General features: G+C 42.6%; 1 protein-coding gene across 1 annotated transcript in view; it reads right to left on the bottom strand.

Moving 5' to 3' along the window:
* LOC120043168 (membrane-associated phosphatidylinositol transfer protein 2-like) overlaps positions 1 to 19,840 on the bottom strand; it is a 45,202-nt gene that overhangs the window by 9,039 nt on the left and 16,323 nt on the right. The window contains exons 3-12 of the mRNA XM_038987851.1: positions 12,845 to 13,186; positions 12,068 to 12,163; positions 10,965 to 11,075; positions 10,713 to 10,777; positions 3,183 to 3,273; positions 2,893 to 3,046; positions 2,622 to 2,811; positions 1,707 to 1,826; positions 1,227 to 1,447; positions 928 to 1,094 (exon numbers count right to left, since the gene is read on the bottom strand). Coding sequence (XP_038843779.1) covers positions 928 to 1,094; positions 1,227 to 1,447; positions 1,707 to 1,826; positions 2,622 to 2,811; positions 2,893 to 3,046; positions 3,183 to 3,273; positions 10,713 to 10,777; positions 10,965 to 11,075; positions 12,068 to 12,163; positions 12,845 to 13,186 — 1,557 coding nt within the window. The remainder of the gene's footprint in view (positions 1 to 927; positions 1,095 to 1,226; positions 1,448 to 1,706; positions 1,827 to 2,621; positions 2,812 to 2,892; positions 3,047 to 3,182; positions 3,274 to 10,712; positions 10,778 to 10,964; positions 11,076 to 12,067; positions 12,164 to 12,844; positions 13,187 to 19,840) is intronic.

Here is a 19,840-nt window from a genome sequence, read left to right as displayed (position 1 = left end):
CCAATAAAGCCCTTTGAATGGAATTGAATTGAGAGAAAGAGAGAGAGAGAGATGGGGAGAGAGAGAGATGAGGAAAAGAGCAGGGAAAAAGAACAACAGCCATCCAAGTTATTTCCAAAGCTCACATATTGAAAATCATTTGACCAAACAATGGCGGAACTAAGGACAACTTCAATCAAAGCTTCTTGTCTCAAAGGTCCAGAAGTGACACAGGCAACTGCTGATGAGTCATATCTCCGGAACTCTCTAGAACTCCATGGAACCCCTGAAGAATCTGTGTCACAACCCCGTCTGTTTCCTCTGCTGCCTCTCAGCTCCTTCCTAAACCTCCTATTTATCTTAGTTCTTAGTTTACTTTGGACCATGTTGTGTCTTAAATGTCACAGCTAATGGATGTCTGGCATCAGAGATGTAAAACATGACCTCTAATCTCTGAACTATGATGTGACCTCACTTAGCGATGTCCCAGCAGAGCCCGACCCCACAACTGCAGGAAACGTCACTCTCACCACACAGATGCTGAGTGGCTTAGTTTACAGATTCTCACTTATATGTTTAAATTGTTAGAACGTTAGATATGTTTGAATTGGATGAATGTTTGATATGTTTGAATTGGATGAATGTTTGAATTGGATGATTGTTTGATATGTTTAAATTGGATGATTGTTTGATATGTTTAAATTGTCTGAATGTTTGATATGTTTGAATTGGATGATTGTTTGATATGTTTCAATTGGCTGAACGCAAAATCGAAGACTGCACACATGAATGCAATCATGAAAAGTGCAGACTTAGCAAATAGTCTATTTCTGCTTAAGCCAACTCCTTAAAAAGTCAACTCCATGTATGGCAAAGACTGTTGGCTGCAGCAGTAATATATTCACACCCAGGCTAGTGAGATCAACCACTGATGAAGGTGTCCCTCACCATCTATGGACGGCACCACAGTCTTCCTCAGTGCCAGCACCAGCCCCAGAGGTGAACCAAAGAGGAAGAAGTCTGCCACCTCGAAGTCCAGCCTCCCTCCCTCTAGCATGGTACTCCCGCTGGAGCGCCTCGAACCTGGGTCTGTTCTCAATACACTGCTGTGGAGACTGGAGAGACAGGGGGAGAGAGAGAGAGAGGGAACGGCAAAAGAGTGGGGGGAAAATAAACGGTAGAAAAGTTAACATTTGATAACTGGTCGGTCAATGTAGCTATACCTTGAATGTGCGTGTGTGTCTGACCTGGACAGGAAGGCCTGGTGGTGTTTGATGGTATCTAGTTCGTAGGTGGAGGAGTCGCTGCGTTTGCGAGGCAGCATTCTCTTGGGGTCGTCAGGTCCTGAGCTGCGAGGGATGTCAATGTTACTGCGACTAAGATGGCGACTGCTCTCCAGAGTCGGAGAAGACGGAGAAGACAGAGAGACACTGTTTATTATGATGCCAGGGGAGAGGAGGTCTGTGTCCTGGAGAGACGGAGGACGAGGGGGAGAGAAAGAGAGGGAGAGGGGGAGAGAAAGAGAGGGAGAAGGGGAGAGAAAGAGAAAGAGAGGACGAGGGGGAGAGAAAGAGAGGGGGAGAGAGAGGGCACACATAGTTAGTAGCTGTCAGATCTATGCTACAGATAGGACCGGTTTCCCAGACAGAGATTAAGAGAGTTACATTGAAAGTGCTTTTTAGTCCTAGAGTAGCCCTGTGGGATGGAATTAAAGGAGATAGAGGTACCTGTACGCTGACGGTGCTGCCTCGTCTACTGCTGTTCTGGCTTTCTGAAACGATGACGTTACTGCTGCACAGCGCATCAAACCCTAGGATACCACCTACACAGTCCCCGATCACACACACCTACAGGAGGAGAGAACACACACCTTTAAATTGAGTACATACAGTATATAGAGTGAGCTCTGAAAGTATCGGGACAGTGACACGTTTTGTTGTTTTGGCTGTGTACTCCAGCAGTTTGGATTTGAGATGATACAGTGACGTTGAGGTTATCATGAATATTGATGAATGAGAAAGTTACAGACGCACAAACATCCTGCCCCCAAGACATGATAACCTCTCACCATTACTATAAAGTAAAAGGGGAGGTTAGCATTTTTGGGAGGGTATGATATTTATGCCTCTGTAACTTTCTCACTCATCGTTATTGATGATTCATTCAGGACAATCCGTAATCATGGTAGCACCCAAATTCATGTAGAAGTGTTTAGAAACATATTCTATTCTTATTTACAATAAAAGTGGCTCCAAAATGACACAATACATTATTTACCATTCATTTATATTAGGCATAAAATAATCTGAAACACAACCAAAACAAACAGCAAATGCATCCAACAAATACTAAACATTTGACTACTTTAATACACATATAAGTGAATTAGTCCCAATACTTTTGGGGGAGGACTATGTACAAAAAGTAATTTTTAAACGGATCACTCAATATGGATGAAAGTACCCTCAAATGAAAGCTGACAGTTTGAACATTAACTGCACAGTCATTGTATCATTTCAATGCTGGAGTACAAATCCTAAACAAATATTTACCACGGTCCCAATACTTTCGGAGTTCACTGTATTGTATAATCAGCAAAAATCACTAACCCCTAAACTTTGACCCCTGACTCCTGCACTGACCTGTCCGGAGAAGGATGCCCCTTCCAAGGACCTGATAAAGTCTCCATACACCTGATTGGCTCGTTGGATGACGGTTGCCACGGCGTCTTGGTACTGCGGAGCGGAAGTGGCCAATAGAGGCAGTGCAGCCAGAGGGATGTGGTCCTGACTGTTGGAAAGGCAGCCCTCATCAAAACTATAGGGACTGAGACTGGACCAGAGAGAGAGGAGCGAGGGTTAGAGTGTGTGTTTGTGTGTGTGCGTGTGCTCACTTGGAAACCTGTGTACTCACTTGGAAACCTGTGAAAAGGCGTCGGCACACACCGCCGGGCAGGGGACCATGCGGATGGCAATGTGTCCTAGGGCTGCTGGGTAATGCACTCTCATCACTGCCTCAAATGCTCCACTCAGAGTGTTGACGTCAGCCTGCTTACTACTTTGCTCACCTGGGAGTAATTATGATAAAATACAAAATTGTTACATTGTCTTTACAATAATAAACAAAGTAAGAACACTGTTTAGTGTTTACTGTAACTGTTTAAGTGTTGTCCACTCTATAAATAAAGTTCTTATAGTGTATACCTGCTCCAGTGTCTAATATGTTACCCCCGTGAAGAACCAGAACCAGAACGTGGATCTTGGAAGGCGTCAGACACTGCTGAGACGACCCATCCTACAGGATAAAGAGGAGGAGAGACGGTGGACACGGATTATTATTATTATTTTGTAGCTCAGTTGGTAGAGCATGGTGCTTGTAACGCCATGGTAGTGGGTTCTACTGTATGCACGCATGACTGTAAGTCGCTTTGATAAATGTCATATAGAGTATATATGTGAAGGAGCACAATGAAGTAAACAATGGCATGGATTTTTAAAAGAAAAACTAAAACAACATATTTTCACAGCCTACAGCAATGTTCCCTGTAATTTTTTCCACCATTGAGCAAATTTTAGGTCTGATGAGTGCAAACTTCAACATTGTGGAAATTCTGTGCAACGTCTAGCGCGTTTTTACTGTGAACACTGAGCCTGTACCCACTTTAAGTTACTGTGAACACTGAGCCTGTACCCACTTTAAGTTACTGTGAACACTGAGCCTGTACCCACTTTAAGTTACTGTGAACACTGAGCCTGTACCCACTTTAAGTTACTGTGAACACTGAGCCTGTACCCACTTTAAGTTACTGTGAACACTGAGCCTGTACCCACTTTAAGTTACTGTGAACACTGAGCCTGTACCCACTTTAAGTTACTGTGAACACTGAGCCTGTACCCACTTTAAGTTACTGTGAACACTGAGCCTGTACCCACTTTAAGTTACTGTGAACACTGAGCCTGTACCCACTTTAAGTTACTGTGAACACTGAGCCTGTACCCACTTTAAGTTACTGTGAACACTGAGCCTGTACCCACTTTAAGTTACTGTGAACACTGAGGCTGTACCCACTTTAAGTTACTGTGAACACTGAGGCTGTACCCACTTTAAGTTACTGTGAACACTGAGCCTGTACCCACTTTAAGTTACTGTGAACACTGAGCCTGTACCCACTTTAAGTTACTGTGAACACTGAGCCTGTACCCACTTTAAGTTACTGTGAACACTGAGCCTGTACCCACTTTAAAGTTACTGTGAACACTGAGCCTGTACCCACTTTAAAGTTACTGTGAACACTGAGGCTGTACCCACTTTAAAGTTACTGTGAACACTGAGCCTGTACCCACTTTAAAGTTACTGTGAACACTGAGGCTGTACCCACTTTAAGTTACTGTGAACACTGAGCCTGTACCCACTTTAAAGTTACTGTGAACACTGAGGCTGTACCCACTTTAAGTTACTGTGAACACTGAGGCTGTACCCACTTTAAGTTACTGTGAACACTGAGCCTGTACCCACTTTAAAGTTACTGTGAACACTGAGGCTGTACCCACTTTAAAGTTACTGTGAACACTGAGGCTGTACCCACTTTAAGTTACTGTGAACACTGAGCCTGTACCCACTTTAAAGTTACTGTGAACACTGAGGCTGTACCCACTTGAAGTTACTTTGAACACTGAGGCTGTACCCACTTTAAAGTTACTGTGAACACTGAGGCTGTACCCACTTTAAAGTTACTTTGAACACTGAGGCTGTACCCACTTTAAAGTACAGTTTTAACAGTGACCAAGTAGGCTACCGTAGCTATTTGATCATAATGTAAGCCTACCAGAGTGGCCTACCATCAAAAAGAATGGAGAAAATGCATCCCGTAACATTTTAACGGCCGGATGTGATGCAGCCTGGATTCTAATCAGGTACTGCAGTGACACCTCTTGCACTGTAATGCAGTGTTTTAGACCCCTGCGCCACTCGGGAGCCCATTCCATGAGACTTTTGAAAAAAACATGCAGGGCTTGACATTAACCTGTTTATCCACTTGTCCTTCAGACAAGGAGGTGACTGAAAATGTTGTGTTGTTCGATGCAAGAAACCACTTTACAAAATAAAATGTGTCATTATTCCCATACCATTATTACAGAGAATCAGACAAATTATGCTACCCTCTGCCTATTGGCTACTTATTTTATTCAAGCCTATCTCAAAATACAACCCTGCCCCTTAAAGACAAAACAACTCTTTACCTGACACCTTGACTTTTTCCACATTTAATTACATTACAGCCTTATTCTAAAATATATATATTTTTTACATTTCCCTCGTCAATCTACACACAATACCCCATAACGACAAAGCGAAAACAGGTTTTTAGAAATGTTAGCAAATTTATTAAAAATAAAAAACAGAAATACCTTATTTGCATAAGTATTCAGACCCTTTGCTATGAGACTCAAAATTGGGCTCCATTGATCATCCTTGAGATGTTTCTACAACTTGATAGGAGTCCACCTGTGGTAAATTAAATTGATTGGACATGATTTGGAAAGGCACACACCTGTCTATATAAGGTCCCACAGTTGACAGTGCATGTCTGAGAAAAAACTAAGCCATGAGGTTGAAGGAATTCTCCGTAGAGCTCAGAGACAGGATTGTGTCGAGGCACAGACCTGTGGAGGGGTACCAAAACATTTCTGCAGCATTGAAGGTACCCAAGAACACAATGGTCTTCATCATTCTTAAATGGATGAAGTCTGGAACCACCAAGACTCTTCCTAGAGCTGGCCGTCCGGCCAAACTGAGCAATTGGGGGAGAAGGGCCTTGGTCAGCGAGGTGACCAAGAACCCTATGGTCACTCTGACAGAGCTCCAGTTCCTCTGTGGAGATGGGAGAACCTTCCAGAAGGACAACCATCTCTGCAGCACTCCACCAATCAGGACTTTATGGTAGTGGCCAGACAAAAGCCACTCCTCAGTAAAAGGCACATGACAGCATGGTTGGAGTTTGCCAAAAGCCACCTAGAGGACTCTCAGACGATGAGAACAAGATTCTCTGGCCTGATGAAACCAAGAATGAACTCTTTGGCCTGAACGCCAAGCATCACGTCTGGAGGAAACCTGGCACCATCCCTACGGTGAAGCATGGTGGTGGCAGCATCATGCTGTGGGATCTTTTTTTAGCAGCAGGGATTGGGAGACCAGTCAGGATCGAGGGGAAAGATGAACAGAGCAAAGTACAGAGAGATCCTTGATGAAAACCTGCTCCAGAGCACTCAGGACCTCAGACTGGGGCGAAGGTTCACCTTCCAACAAGACAATGACCCTAAGCACACAGCCAAGACAACGTAGGAGTGGCTTCGGGACAAGTCTCTGAATATCCGTGAGTTGCCCAGCCAGAGCCCGGACTTGAACCCAGCCGAACATCTCTGGAGAGACCTGAAAATAGCTGTGCAGTAACGCTCCCCATCAAACCTGACAAAGCTCGAGAGGATCTGCAGAGAAAAATGGGAGAAACTCCCCAAATACAGGTGTGCCAAGCTTGTAGCATCATACCCAAGAAGACTCAAAGCTACAATCGCTGCCAAAGGTGCTTCAACATAGTACTGAGTAAAGGGTCTGTGTACAAATGTGTATTTATGTAAATGTGATATTTCCGTTTATTATTTTTAATACATTTGCAAACATTTCTAAAAGCCTGTTTTCAATTTGTCATTATGGGGTATTGTGTGTAGAATGATGAGAAAAAACAATTTAATCGATTTTAGAATAAAACTGTAACGTAATAAAATGTGGAAAAAGTCAAGGGGTCCGAACACTTTCCGAATGCACTGTACCCGTTTTGTGCTCTTGTAGGAAGCAATCGCCTGGGGCGGCAGGTAGCCTAGTGGTTAGAGCATTGGTCCAGTAACCGAAAGGTTGCAAGATTGAATCCCTGAGCTGACAAGGTAAAAATCTGTCATTCTGCCCCTGAACAAGGCAGTTAACCCACTGTTCCTAGGCTGTCATTGTAAATAAATTTAGTGTTCTTAACCGACTTGCCTAGTTAAATGAATGTTAACTTCTTGAGGTCAGGGGGCAGCTTTTTCACTTTCGGGAAAAATAGCATGCCAAACTTCAACTGCTTGCTACTCATCCCCAGAATATAAGATATGCATATTATTAGTAGATGTGGATAGAAAACACTCTGAAGTTTCTAAAACTGTTTGAATCATGTCTGTGAGAATAACAGAACTTATGTAGCAGGCAAAACCCTGAGGACAAACCATTCAGAATTTGTATTTTTTTGATGTCACTGTCTTTTCAATTAGTTTTTTTTAGAGACACCAGATTTCTAATGGACTTGCTTGCAGTTCCTACCGCTTCCACTGGATGTCACCAGTCCTTGGAAATCGGTTGAGGTTATTCCTTTGTGTAGTGAAGAAGTAGGGCTATCGTAAATGAGGGTCACATGAAGTACATTTTTGGAGAGAGTCACGTTATGAAAAAAGTTGCGTCAGTTTGGTTTCGTTTTGTATTGAACACAGATCATGCCCCAGAGAAGTTAATAAAGAAATCACTCCCCTATTGCTCACTACAAATTATATAAACTCAGCAAAAAAAGAAACATCCCTTTTTCAGGACCTTGTCTTTCAAAGATAATTTGTAAAAATCCAAATAACTTCACAGATCTTCATTGTAAAGGGTTTAAACGCTGTTTCCAATGCTTGTTCAATGAACTATAAACAATTAATGAACATGCACCCGTGGAATGGTCGTTAAGACACTAACAGCACCAGCCATACTGCTCGTTCTGTGCGTGATTTCCTGCAAGACAGGAATGTCAGTGTTCTGCCATGGCCAGCGAAGAGCCCGGATCTCAATCCCATTGAGCACGTCTGGGACCTGTTGGATCAGAGGGTGAGGGCTAGGCCTATTCCCCTCAGAAATGTCCGGGAACTTGCAGGTGCCTTGGTGGAAGAGTGGGGTAACATCTCACAGCAAGAACTGGCAAATCTGGTGTAGTCCATGAGGAGGAGATGCACTGCAGTACTTAATGCAGCTGGTGGCCACACCAGATACTGACTGTTACCTTTGATGTTGACCCCCCCTTTGTTCAGGGACACATTATTGTCACGACTTCCACCGAAGTCGTTTCCTCTCCTTGTTCGGGCGGCGTCACCGGTCTTCTAGCCATCGTCGATCCACTTTTCATTTTCCATTTGTTTTGCCTTGTTTTCCTACACACCTGGTTTCCATTTCCCTCATTAATTGTATTTAACCCTCTGTTCCCCCCATGTCTCTGTGTGGAATTGTTTGTTGTAAGTGTTTGTGCACATGTTTACTGGTGCTCGTCGGGTTTTGTACCCATATTCTGTTGTATTTTTATGCCGTTGGGTTTTGGATTAAACTGCTCCGGCTACTACCTAGTTCTGCTCTCCTGCGTCTGACTTCCCTGCCACCAGTTACGCACCCCTTTACAATTATTCAATTTCTGTTAGTCACGTCTGTGGAACTTGTTCCGTTTATGTCTCAGTTTTTGAATCTTGTTATGTTGATACAAATATTTACTTATTTATGTTAAGTTTGCTGAAAATAAACGCAGTTGACAGTGAGAGAATGTTTCTTTTTTTGTTGAGTTTATAACTGGGCTAATAACTCACTAACTAGCAAAGGATATGAACAACATTTTCACACGTGGCTACATGCAGCTCTTACTTTAAACTCAAAACAAGCGCATCTACTCACGACCACAGCTGCAAACACAGTCCAATTCAAAGTAAATGGCACAGATCCATTTATGGCAATGGTCTATTTGCATATAGGCCTACTGCAGCTCTGATTGGTTATGCCACACCGGTCTGTGTAGAGTATGGGCTGAGTCATGCGCAATAGAATCCTACTCCAATGTGTTCTGCCTACAACAAAATCTCTATCATGTTTCGGTATGTTTTATTGAAAGTGGCTAATATTGTGTTGATTCGATCACAATTGCCACAGTAAAGGGAAAGTTGATAGTTTTAAATAACCGGGAAAACTCTACAAAGTTGAGTGAAGTTCAATCTCGTGCTTGTCTCTGTTGGCTGATATTTATTTTGCGCCCTGCACGCCAGTCTCTGGGCTACTGAGCACCCGCACACTGGCGCAGGTTAGAGGGAACATTGGCCTACAGTATGATCTGAGTCACCTAACACAACACCCTACACGAACAAAAATATCCAGTTGTAACTTACTGGCAGCCATTTACCTGCAATTTACTGTATAAAAAAGTACAGTATGTTACCGTAATTTCCAAAGAAACTTTGGTTTAACAGTTGACAGTAACTTACAAGTAACTGGATGCCAGTAAGTTACCATAAACACAACAGGATTTGTTTTACCTTGTACTACTGGTAACCTACTCACACCACAGGACATTGGAGTTCTAAAGGCTACCTCTGAACCTCAGTGCACTGCGGCCGGGGCTAGGGGTCAGAGGTTAAAGGTCAGACTTACAGCTGGTCGTCTGTGGGACCTGACAGTGGAACGACGTCTCCGTTTACTAGAGACGTGACGCTGGACACAGAGAGGATAACACACTGAGATGATGTGTGTGTGTGTATGTGTGTGTGTGTGTGTGTGTGTGTGTGTGTGTGTGTGTGTGTGTGTGTGTGTGTGTGTGTGTGTGTGTGTGTGTGTGTGTCTGTTTGTGTATGTGTGTGTGTGTCTGTGTGTGTGTATGTGTGTGTGTGTGTGTGTGCCTGTGTGTGTGTGTGCCTGTGTTTCTGTGTGTATTTGTGTGTGCCTGTGTGTCTGTGTGCATTTGTGTGTGTCTGTGTGTATTTGTGTGTGCCTGTGTGTCTGTGTGTATTTGTGTGTGTCTGTGTGTGTGCCTATGTGGTGTCTACGTGTCTGTATCAGAGAGACGTGCCGCTGAACACAAAGCGCAACAACAAACATTCATATAATATGTGTGTGTGTGATCCCCAGAGACGCTGTGATGTTCTCTCTCCTCCTGGGATCAGCTTCAGACAACTTTACCAAGTCAACTGTTACAGTACCAAAGACGTACAGTTCAACTGCAAACATTGCTGTTAATGTATTGTTAAGAAATGCTGTTAAGAACTTGTGATTCTACAGTAAATAATCCTCTGTGAGAATCTCATGTCGTAGTTTACCAGGTCTGTGAGAACCTCACAATGATGTTTACTCTTGTCTGTGATGGATTCTGGGTACTAACTCCTAAACTTGGGATAGGGTTCATTATCAGGTATCCTATTGAAATATTGAGTGCTTAGGTTTAGAGGGGCTACACCAGAAGTGAATGGTTATCTGTAGGAGGAAGGTATATAGTGTGTGTAATTAAGCTTGGAATGTACTGAGTGTAGGGAAAGCGATCACGTGGCAGGCATTGATAAGGGGAGAGAGCCATGGATTAGTGATGAAGGGGGTCGAGGTCAGGTCAGGTCACGTTAAGGGAGAAGAAAAAGTGTATTGCCCGTATCAAGTAGTTTCCTGTCTAGCAATTAGCGAGAAGGAGGAGACTCCACCCAAAGTGGGGTACATATACTACCACTATAGTAACCATGTCTTTGTTGATTCAGCTGTTCCATCCTTTGGGAAGAATAAACTTGGTTTAAGCTTTCACAGTGTCCGTTGAGTTCTTAATCTAATAATTAGAACCTAACATCTCTGAGAACCTCATGTTGTTGTTTACCAGGTCTGTGAGAACCTCATGAATACTCTCATACAGTCTTCATACTGTAGCTACAGTGGAAGCATACCTCAATCAGTCGTTCCTCACTACTGGTTACTGTATAGTCTTCACCCGACTCCTGATACAGGCTCTCTGTAAATACACACACACACACACAGACAGACAGACAGACACACACAGACAGACACGAAGACAAACACATGTGAAAACACACACACACCATTAAGTTTCATTAAACAAATGAACTTCCTGAAGGACAAGATTGGATATGAAGATCTGGAATCTAAATGAGGAACGGAACGTGTGTGTGTGCTCCTACCCTGGCCTTCGTCTGTCTCTGTAGTCTCTATCTTGTCCATCAGGTCATTGGAACTCCACTTGTTCATCTCCTTGGCATGTAATAACATCTCCTCATCTCCAGAGAAGTCCTCTGAAGAGACAGACACAGCATAACATCAGCATAACATCAGCATAACATCAGTATAACATCAGCATAACATCGGCATAGCATCGGCAAAACATCAGTATAACATCAACATAACATCAGTATAACATCAGCATAACATCAGCATAACATCAGTATAACATCAGCATAACATCAGTATAACATCAGCATAACATCGGCATAGCATCAGCATAACATCAGTATAACATCAACATAACATCAGTATAACATCAGCATAACATCGGCATAACATCAGTATAACATCAGTATAACATCAGCATAACATCAGTATAACATCAGTATAACATCAGCATAACATCAGTATAACATCAGCATAACATCGGCATAGCATCAGCATAACATCAGTATAACATCAACATAACATCAGTATAACATCAGCATAACATCAGCATAACATCAGTATAACATCAGTATAACATCAGCATAACATCAGTATAACATCGGCATAACATCGGCATAACATCAGTATAACATCAGTATAACATCAGCATAACATCAGCATAACATTAGTATAACATCAGTATAACATCAGCATAACATCGGCATAACATCAGCATAACATCAGCGTTACATCAGTATAACATCAGTATAACATCAGTTCAACAACAGTTCATCATTAGCATATCAGCATAACATCAGTATAACATCAGTATAACATCAGCATAACATCAGTATAACATCAGCATAACATCAGCATAACATCAGCTCAACATCAGTTCAACAACAGTTCAACATTAGCATATCAGCATAACATCAGTATAACATCAGTAACAGTTGTCGTTGTAATAACAGTAATATAACAACATTTAATGACATGGAATAACATTTAATAATGGAATAAGATATCTTCGTTGTCAGACAAATCTTCTGATGAGATAGATATAACATCAGTAAGAGCTGATAGTAGTTACTGTAGTCACTGTAATAACTGTTTGTAATAACATGTAATAGCATACCGGGAGCATCAAAGAACTCGTCGTCAGTGCTGTCCTCTGAGTCACGAGCGATACTCTGCATCCGCCACTCTGAAATGTTCTGGTTCACAGGACTTCCTGTGTGTGTGGGGGGGGGGGAAGAGAGAGAGAGAGAGAGAGAGAGAGAGAGAGAGAGAGAGAGAGAGAGAGAGAGAGAGAGAGAGAGAGAGAGAGAGAGAGAGAGAGAGAGAGAGAGAGAGAGAGAGAGAGAGAGAGAGAGAGAGAGAGAGAGAGAGAGAGAGAGAGAGAGAGAGAGAGAGAGAGAGAGAGAGAGAGAGAGAGATAGATAGATAGATAGATAGATAGATAGATAGATAGATAGATAGATAGATAGATAGATAGATAGATAGATAGATGGGCAGCGCCATTGAGGCCATCTCCATTTTAAAGTAGTCAATTATCTTCTTCATGATTAGCTGATCCCTCCTGATGACCCGGTTGGACATGACTCCAACAGGGTCACCAGGAGGGAACAGCCAATGAAGTTGGAAGTCCCACCCAGTTGATTACATTAAAATGGTGGAAGCCCTCAAAGTCGCTGCCCATGCTAACACAGCCTTTTGGCCACTAGAGGCCTCTATCATTCTCTATGGTGAGGGCACAATTCTCTCATGTTTTTTGGGTCAAGTGAAACTCCTGCTAGGGAAACGTTTGTAGTGTAGCAGTGATGTTTATAAGCTCCACCTTGCCCACTTAAAAAGTGTCTAGGGTCTAGGGGTTGATTTGAGATTTGTAAAGTTAAAGGCTTTTCCCACTCACCTCCTCTCTTCGAGGATCTGTTAGACGACCTAGACGAAGTTGACCACTGCTTGGTGAGCTCTCCACGCGTCTGTAACGTATCTCCCAGCCCTGCCCCTCCTCCCTCCACCTCTCCCCCGTCCCGCAGGGCCCCCTCCAAGTCCCGGTCGGGCGTGACGGGGGTCCTGTTGGACTCTGCTGCCCCCTCCTCGGTGTCACTGAGGCTGTACTGGGCCATCTTCGTGGCCAGGGCTAGCTGGGTCTCCAGCTCCAGCTGTCTGATGTCCTCTATGGTCAGACCGTACCATTCATCCTGCCAGCACCACGCCTGCCGGTGGGCACGCACCATCACCTTACGCAGGCCTGCAGGGAGGAGAGGACAGGTTAGTATCATAACTAACTAACTAATTAACTAACTAACTAATGAACTAACTAATCATCCATCACCTTAGTATCATAACTAACTAACTAATTAACTAACTAATCATCCATCACCTTACGCAGGCCTGCAGGGAGGAGAGGACAGGTTAGTATTATAACTAACTAACTAACACATCATCACCTTACACAGGCCTGCAGGGAGGAGAGGACAGGTTAGTATCATAACTAACTAACTAACACATCATCACCGTACGCAGGCCTGCAGGGAGGAGAGGACAGGTTAGTATCATAACTAACTAATTAACTAACTAACTAACTAACACATCATCACCTTACGCAGGCTTGCAGGGAGGAGAGTACAGGTTAGTATCATAACTAACTAATTAACTAACTAACTAACACATCATCACCTTACGCAGGCTTGCAGGGAGGAGAGGACAGGTTAGTATCATAACTAACTAACTAACTAACACATCATCACCTTACGCAGGCCTGCAGGGAGGAGAGTACAGGTTAGTATCATAACTAACTAATTAACTAACTAACTAACACATCATCACCTTACGCAGGCCTGCAGGGAGGAGAGGACAGGTTAGTATTATAACTAACTAACTAACACATCATCACCTTACACAGGCCTGCAGGGAGGAGAGGACAGGTTAGTATTATAACTAACTAACTAACACATCATCACCTTACGCAGGCCTGCAGGGAGGAGAGGACAGGTTAGTATTATAACTAACTAATTAACTAACTAACTAACTAACTAACTAACACATCATCACCTTACGCAGGCCTGCAGGGAGGAGAGTACAGGTTAGTATCATAACTAACTAACTAACTAACTAACTAACTAACTAACACATCATCACCTTACGCAGGCTTGCAGGGAGGAGAGGACAGGTTAGTATCATAACTAACTAACTAACTAACTAACTAACACATCATCACCTTACGCAGGCCTGCAGGGAGGAGAGGACAGGTTAGTATCATAACTAACTAACTAACTAACTAACACATCATCACCTTACACAGGCCTGCAGGGAGGAGAGGACAGGTTAGTATCATAACTAACTAACTAACACATCATCACCTTACACAGGCCTGCAGGGAGGAGAGTACAGGTTAGTATCATAACTAACTAGCTAACACATCATCACCTTACACAGGCCTGCAGGGAGGAGAGGACAGGTTAGTATCATAACTAACTAACTAACACATCATCACCGTACGCAGGCCTGCAGGGAGGAGAGGACAGGTTAGTATCATAACTAACTAATTAACACATCATCACCTTACGCAGGCCTGCAGGGAGGAGAGGACAGGTTAGTATCATAACTAACTAACTAACTAACTAACTAACTAACTAACTAACTAACTAACACATCATCACCTTACACAGGCCTGCAGGGAGGAGAGTACAGGTTAGTATCATAACTAACTAATTAACTAACTAACTAACTAACTAACTAACTAACTAACTAACTAACTAACTAACTAACACATCATCACCTTACGCAGGCCTGCAGGGAGGAGAGTACAGGTTAGTATCATAACTAACTAACTAACTAACACATCATCACCGTACGCAGGCCTGCAGGGAGGAGAGGACAGGTTAGTATCATAACTAACTAACTAACTAACTAACTAACTAACTAACTAACTAACTAACTAACTAACTAACTAACACATCATCACCTTACGCAGGCCTGCAGGGAGGAGAGTACAGGTTAGTATCATAACTAACTAATTAACACATCATCACCTTACGCAGGCCTGCAGGGAGGAGAGGACAGGTTAGTATCATAACTAACTAACTAACTAACTAACTAACTAACTAACTAACACATCATCACCTTACGCAGGCCTGCAGGGAGGAGAGTACAGGTTAGTATCATAACTAACTAACTAACACATCATCACCGTACGCAGGCCTGCAGGGAGGAGAGGACAGGTTAGTATCATAACTAACTAACTAACACATCATCACCGTACGCAGGCCTGCAGGGAGGAGAGGACAGGTTAGTATCATAACTAACTAACTAACTAACTAACTAACTAACTAACTAACTAACTAACTAACTAACTAACTAACTAACTAACACATCATCACCTTACGCAGGCCTGCAGGGAGGAGAGGACAGGTTAGTATCATAATTAACTAACTAACTAACTAACTAACTAACTAACTAACTAACACATCATCACCTTACGCAGGCCTGCAGGGAGGAGAGGACAGGTTAGTATTATAACTAACTAACTAACTAACTAATTAACTAACTAACTAACACATCATCACCTTACGCAGGCCTGCAGGGAGGAGAGGACAGGTTAGTATCATAACTAACTAACTAACTAACTAACTAACTAACTAACTAACTAACTAACTAACACATCATCACCTTACGCAGGCCTGCAGGGAGGAGAGGACAGGTTAGTATCATAACTAACTAACTAACTAACTAACTAACTAACTAACTAACTAACACATCATCACCTTACGCAGGCCTGCAGGGAGGAGAGGACAGGTTAGTATCATAACTAACTAACTAACTAACTAACTAACACATCATCACCTTACACAGGCCTGCAGGGAAGAGAGGACAGGTTAGTATCATAACTAACTAACTAACTAACAAATTAACTAACTAACACATCATCACCTTACACAGGCCTGCAGGGAGGAGAGGACAGGTTAGTATCATAACTAACTAACTAACTAACTAACTAACTAACTAACTAACTAACTAACTAACACATCATCACCTTACGCAGGCCTGCAGGGAGGAGAGGACAGGTTAGTATAATAACTAACTAACTAACACATCATCACCTTACACAGGCCTGCAGGGAGGAGAGGACAGGTTAGTATCATAACTAACTAACTAACTAACTAACTAACTAACTAACTAACTAACTAACTAACACATCATCACCTTACGCAGGCCTGCAGGGAGGAGAGGACAGGTTAGTATCATAACTAACTAACTAACTAACTAATTAACTAACTAACTAACACATCATCACCTTACGCAGGCCTGCAGGGAGGAGAGGACAGGTTAGTATCATAACTAACTAACTAACACATCATCACCTTACGCAGGCCTGCAGGGAGGAGAGGACAGGTTAGTATCATAACTAACTAACTAACTAACTAATTAACTAACTAACACATCATCACCTTACACAGGCTTGCAGGGAGGAGAGGACAGGTTAGTATCATAACTAACTAACTAACACATCATCACCGTACGCAGGCCTGCAGGGAGGAGAGGACAGGTTAGTATAATAACTAACTAGCTAACACATCATCACCTTACGCAGGCTTGCAGGGAGGAGAGGACAGGTTAGTATCATAACTAACTAACTAACTAACTAACACATCATCACCGTACGCAGGCCTGCAGGGAGGAGAGGACAGGTTAGTATCATAACTAACTAATTAACTAACTAACTAATTAACTAACTAACACATCATCACCTTACGCAGGCCTGCAGGGAGGAGAGGACAGGTTAGTATCATAACTAACTAACTAACTAACTAACACATCATCACCTTACGCAGGCCTGCAGGGAGGAGAGGACAGGTTAGTATCATAACTAACTAACTAACTAACTAACTAACTAACTAACTAACACATCATCACCTTACGCAGGCCTGCAGGGAGGAGAGTACAGGTTAGTATAATAACTAACTAACTAACTAACTAACCAACACATCATCACCTTACGCAGGCCTGCAGGGAGGAGAGGACAGGTTAGTATCATAACTAACTAACTAACTAACTAACACATCATCACCTTACGCAGGCCTGCAGGGAGGAGAGGACAGGTTAGTATCATAACTAACTAACTAACTAACTAACTAACTAACTAACTAACACATCATCACCTTACGCAGGCCTGCAGGGAGGAGAGTACAGGTTAGTATCATAACTAACTAACTAACACATCATCACCGTACGCAGGCCTGCAGGGAGGAGAGGACAGGTTAGTATCATAACTAACTAACTAACACATCATCACCGTACGCAGGCCTGCAGGGAGGAGAGGACAGGTTAGTATCATAACTAACTAACTAACTAACTAACTAACTAACTAACTAACTAACTAACACATCATCACCTTACGCAGGCCTGCAGGGAGGAGAGGACAGGTTAGTATCATAACTAACTAACTAACTAACTAACTAACTAACTAACTAACTAACACATCATCACCTTACGCAGGCCTGCAGGGAGGAGAGGACAGGTTAGTATTATAACTAACTAACTAACTAACTAACTAATTAACTAACTAACTAACACATCATCACCTTACGCAGGCCTGCAGGGAGGAGAGGACAGGTTAGTATCATAACTAACTAACTAACTAACTAACTAACTAACTAACTAACTAACTAACTAACACATCATCACCTTACGCAGGCCTGCAGGGAGGAGAGGACAGGTTAGTATCATAACTAACTAACTAACTAACTAACTAACTAACTAACTAACTAACTAACTAACTAACTAACACATCATCACCTTACGCAGGCCTGCAGGGAGGAGAGGACAGGTTAGTATCATAACTAACTAACTAACTAACTAACTAACTAACACATCATCACCTTACACAGGCCTGCAGGGAAGAGAGGACAGGTTAGTATCATAACTAACTAACTAACTAACAAATTAACTAACTAACACATCATCACCTTACACAGGCCTGCAGGGAGGAGAGGACAGGTTAGTATCATAACTAACTAACTAACTAACTAACTAACTAACTAACTAACTAACTAACTAACTAACTAACTAACTAACTAACTAACACATCATCACCTTACGCAGGCCTGCAGGGAGGAGAGGACAGGTTAGTATAATAACTAACTAACTAACACATCATCACCTTACACAGGCCTGCAGGGAGGAGAGGACAGGTTAGTATCATAACTAACTAACTAACTAACTAACTAACTAACACATCATCACCTTACGCAGGCCTGCAGGGAGGAGAGGACAGGTTAGTATCATAACTAACTAACTAACTAACTAACTAACTAACTAACTAACTAACTAACACATCATCACCTTACGCAGGCCTGCAGGGAGGAGAGGACAGGTTAGTATCATAACTAACTAACTAACTAACTAATTAACTAACTAACTAACACATCATCACCTTACGCAGGCCTGCAGGGAGGAGAGGACAGGTTAGTATCATAACTAACTAACTAACACATCATCACCTTACGCAGGCCTGCAGGGAGGAGAGGACAGGTTAGTATCATAACTAACTAACTAACTAACTAATTAACTAACTAACACATCATCACCTTACACAGGCCTGCAGGGAGGAGAGGACAGGTTAGTATCATAACTAACTAACTAACACATCATCACCGTACGCAGGCCTGCAGGGAGGAGAGGACAGGTTAGTATAATAACTAACTAGCTAACACATCATCACCTTACGCAGGCTTGCAGGGAGGAGAGGACAGGTTAGTATCATAACTAACTAACTAACTAACTAACTAACTAACTAACACATCATCACCTTACACAGGCCTGCAGGGAGGAGAGGACAGGTTAGTATAATAACTAACTAACTAACACATCATCACCTTACGCAGGCCTCTAGGGAGGAGAGGACAGGTTAGTATAATAACTAACTAACTAACACATCATCACCTTACACAGGCCTGCAGGGAGGAGAGGACAGGTTAGTATCATAACTAACAAGCTAACACATCATCACCGTACGCAGGCCTGCAGGGAGGAGAGGACAGGTTAGTATCATAACTAACTAACTAACTAACTAACACATCATCACCGTACGCAGGCCTGCAGGGAGGAGAGGACAGTTAGTATCATAACTAACTAATTAACTAACTAACTAACTAACTAACTAACACATCATCACCTTACGCAGGCCTGCAGGGAGGAGAGGACAGGTTAGTATCATAACTAACTAACTAACTAACACATCATCACCTTACGCAGGCCTGCAGGGAGGAGAGGACAGGTTAGTATCATAACTAACTAACTAACTAACTAACTAACTAACACATCATCACCTTACGCAGGCCTGCAGGGAGGAGAGTACAGGTTAGTATAATAACTAACTAACTAACTAACTAACACACATCATCACCTTACGCAGGCCTGCAGGGAGGAGAGGACAGGTTAGTATCATAACTAACTAACTAACTAACTAACTAACTAACACATCATCACCTTACGCAGGCCTGCAGGGGGAGAGGACAGGTTAGTACAAACTAACTACTAACTAACTAACTAGCTAACACATCATCACCTTACACAGGCCTGCAGGGAGGAGAGTACAGGTTAGTATCATAACTAACTAGCTAACTAACACATCATCACCTTACGCAGGCCTGCAGGGAGGAGAGTACAGGTTAGTATAATAACTAACTAATTAACTAACTAACTAACACATCACCTTACGCAGGCCTGCAGAGGAGAGACAGGTTAGTATCATAACTAACTAACTAACTAACTAACTAAACTAACACCATCATCACTTACGCAGGCTTGCAGGGAGGAGAGTACAGGTTAGTATAATAACTACTAACTATAACTAACTAACTAACTAACTAACACATCATCACCTTACGCAGGCTTGCAGGAG

Source organism: Salvelinus namaycush, chromosome 3, assembly GCF_016432855.1.
Source record: "Salvelinus namaycush isolate Seneca chromosome 3, SaNama_1.0, whole genome shotgun sequence".
NCBI lineage: Eukaryota > Metazoa > Chordata > Actinopteri > Salmoniformes > Salmonidae > Salvelinus > Salvelinus namaycush.
Note: the sequence above shows the minus strand (reverse complement) of the source record. Positions and strands in the feature narration are given on the sequence as shown.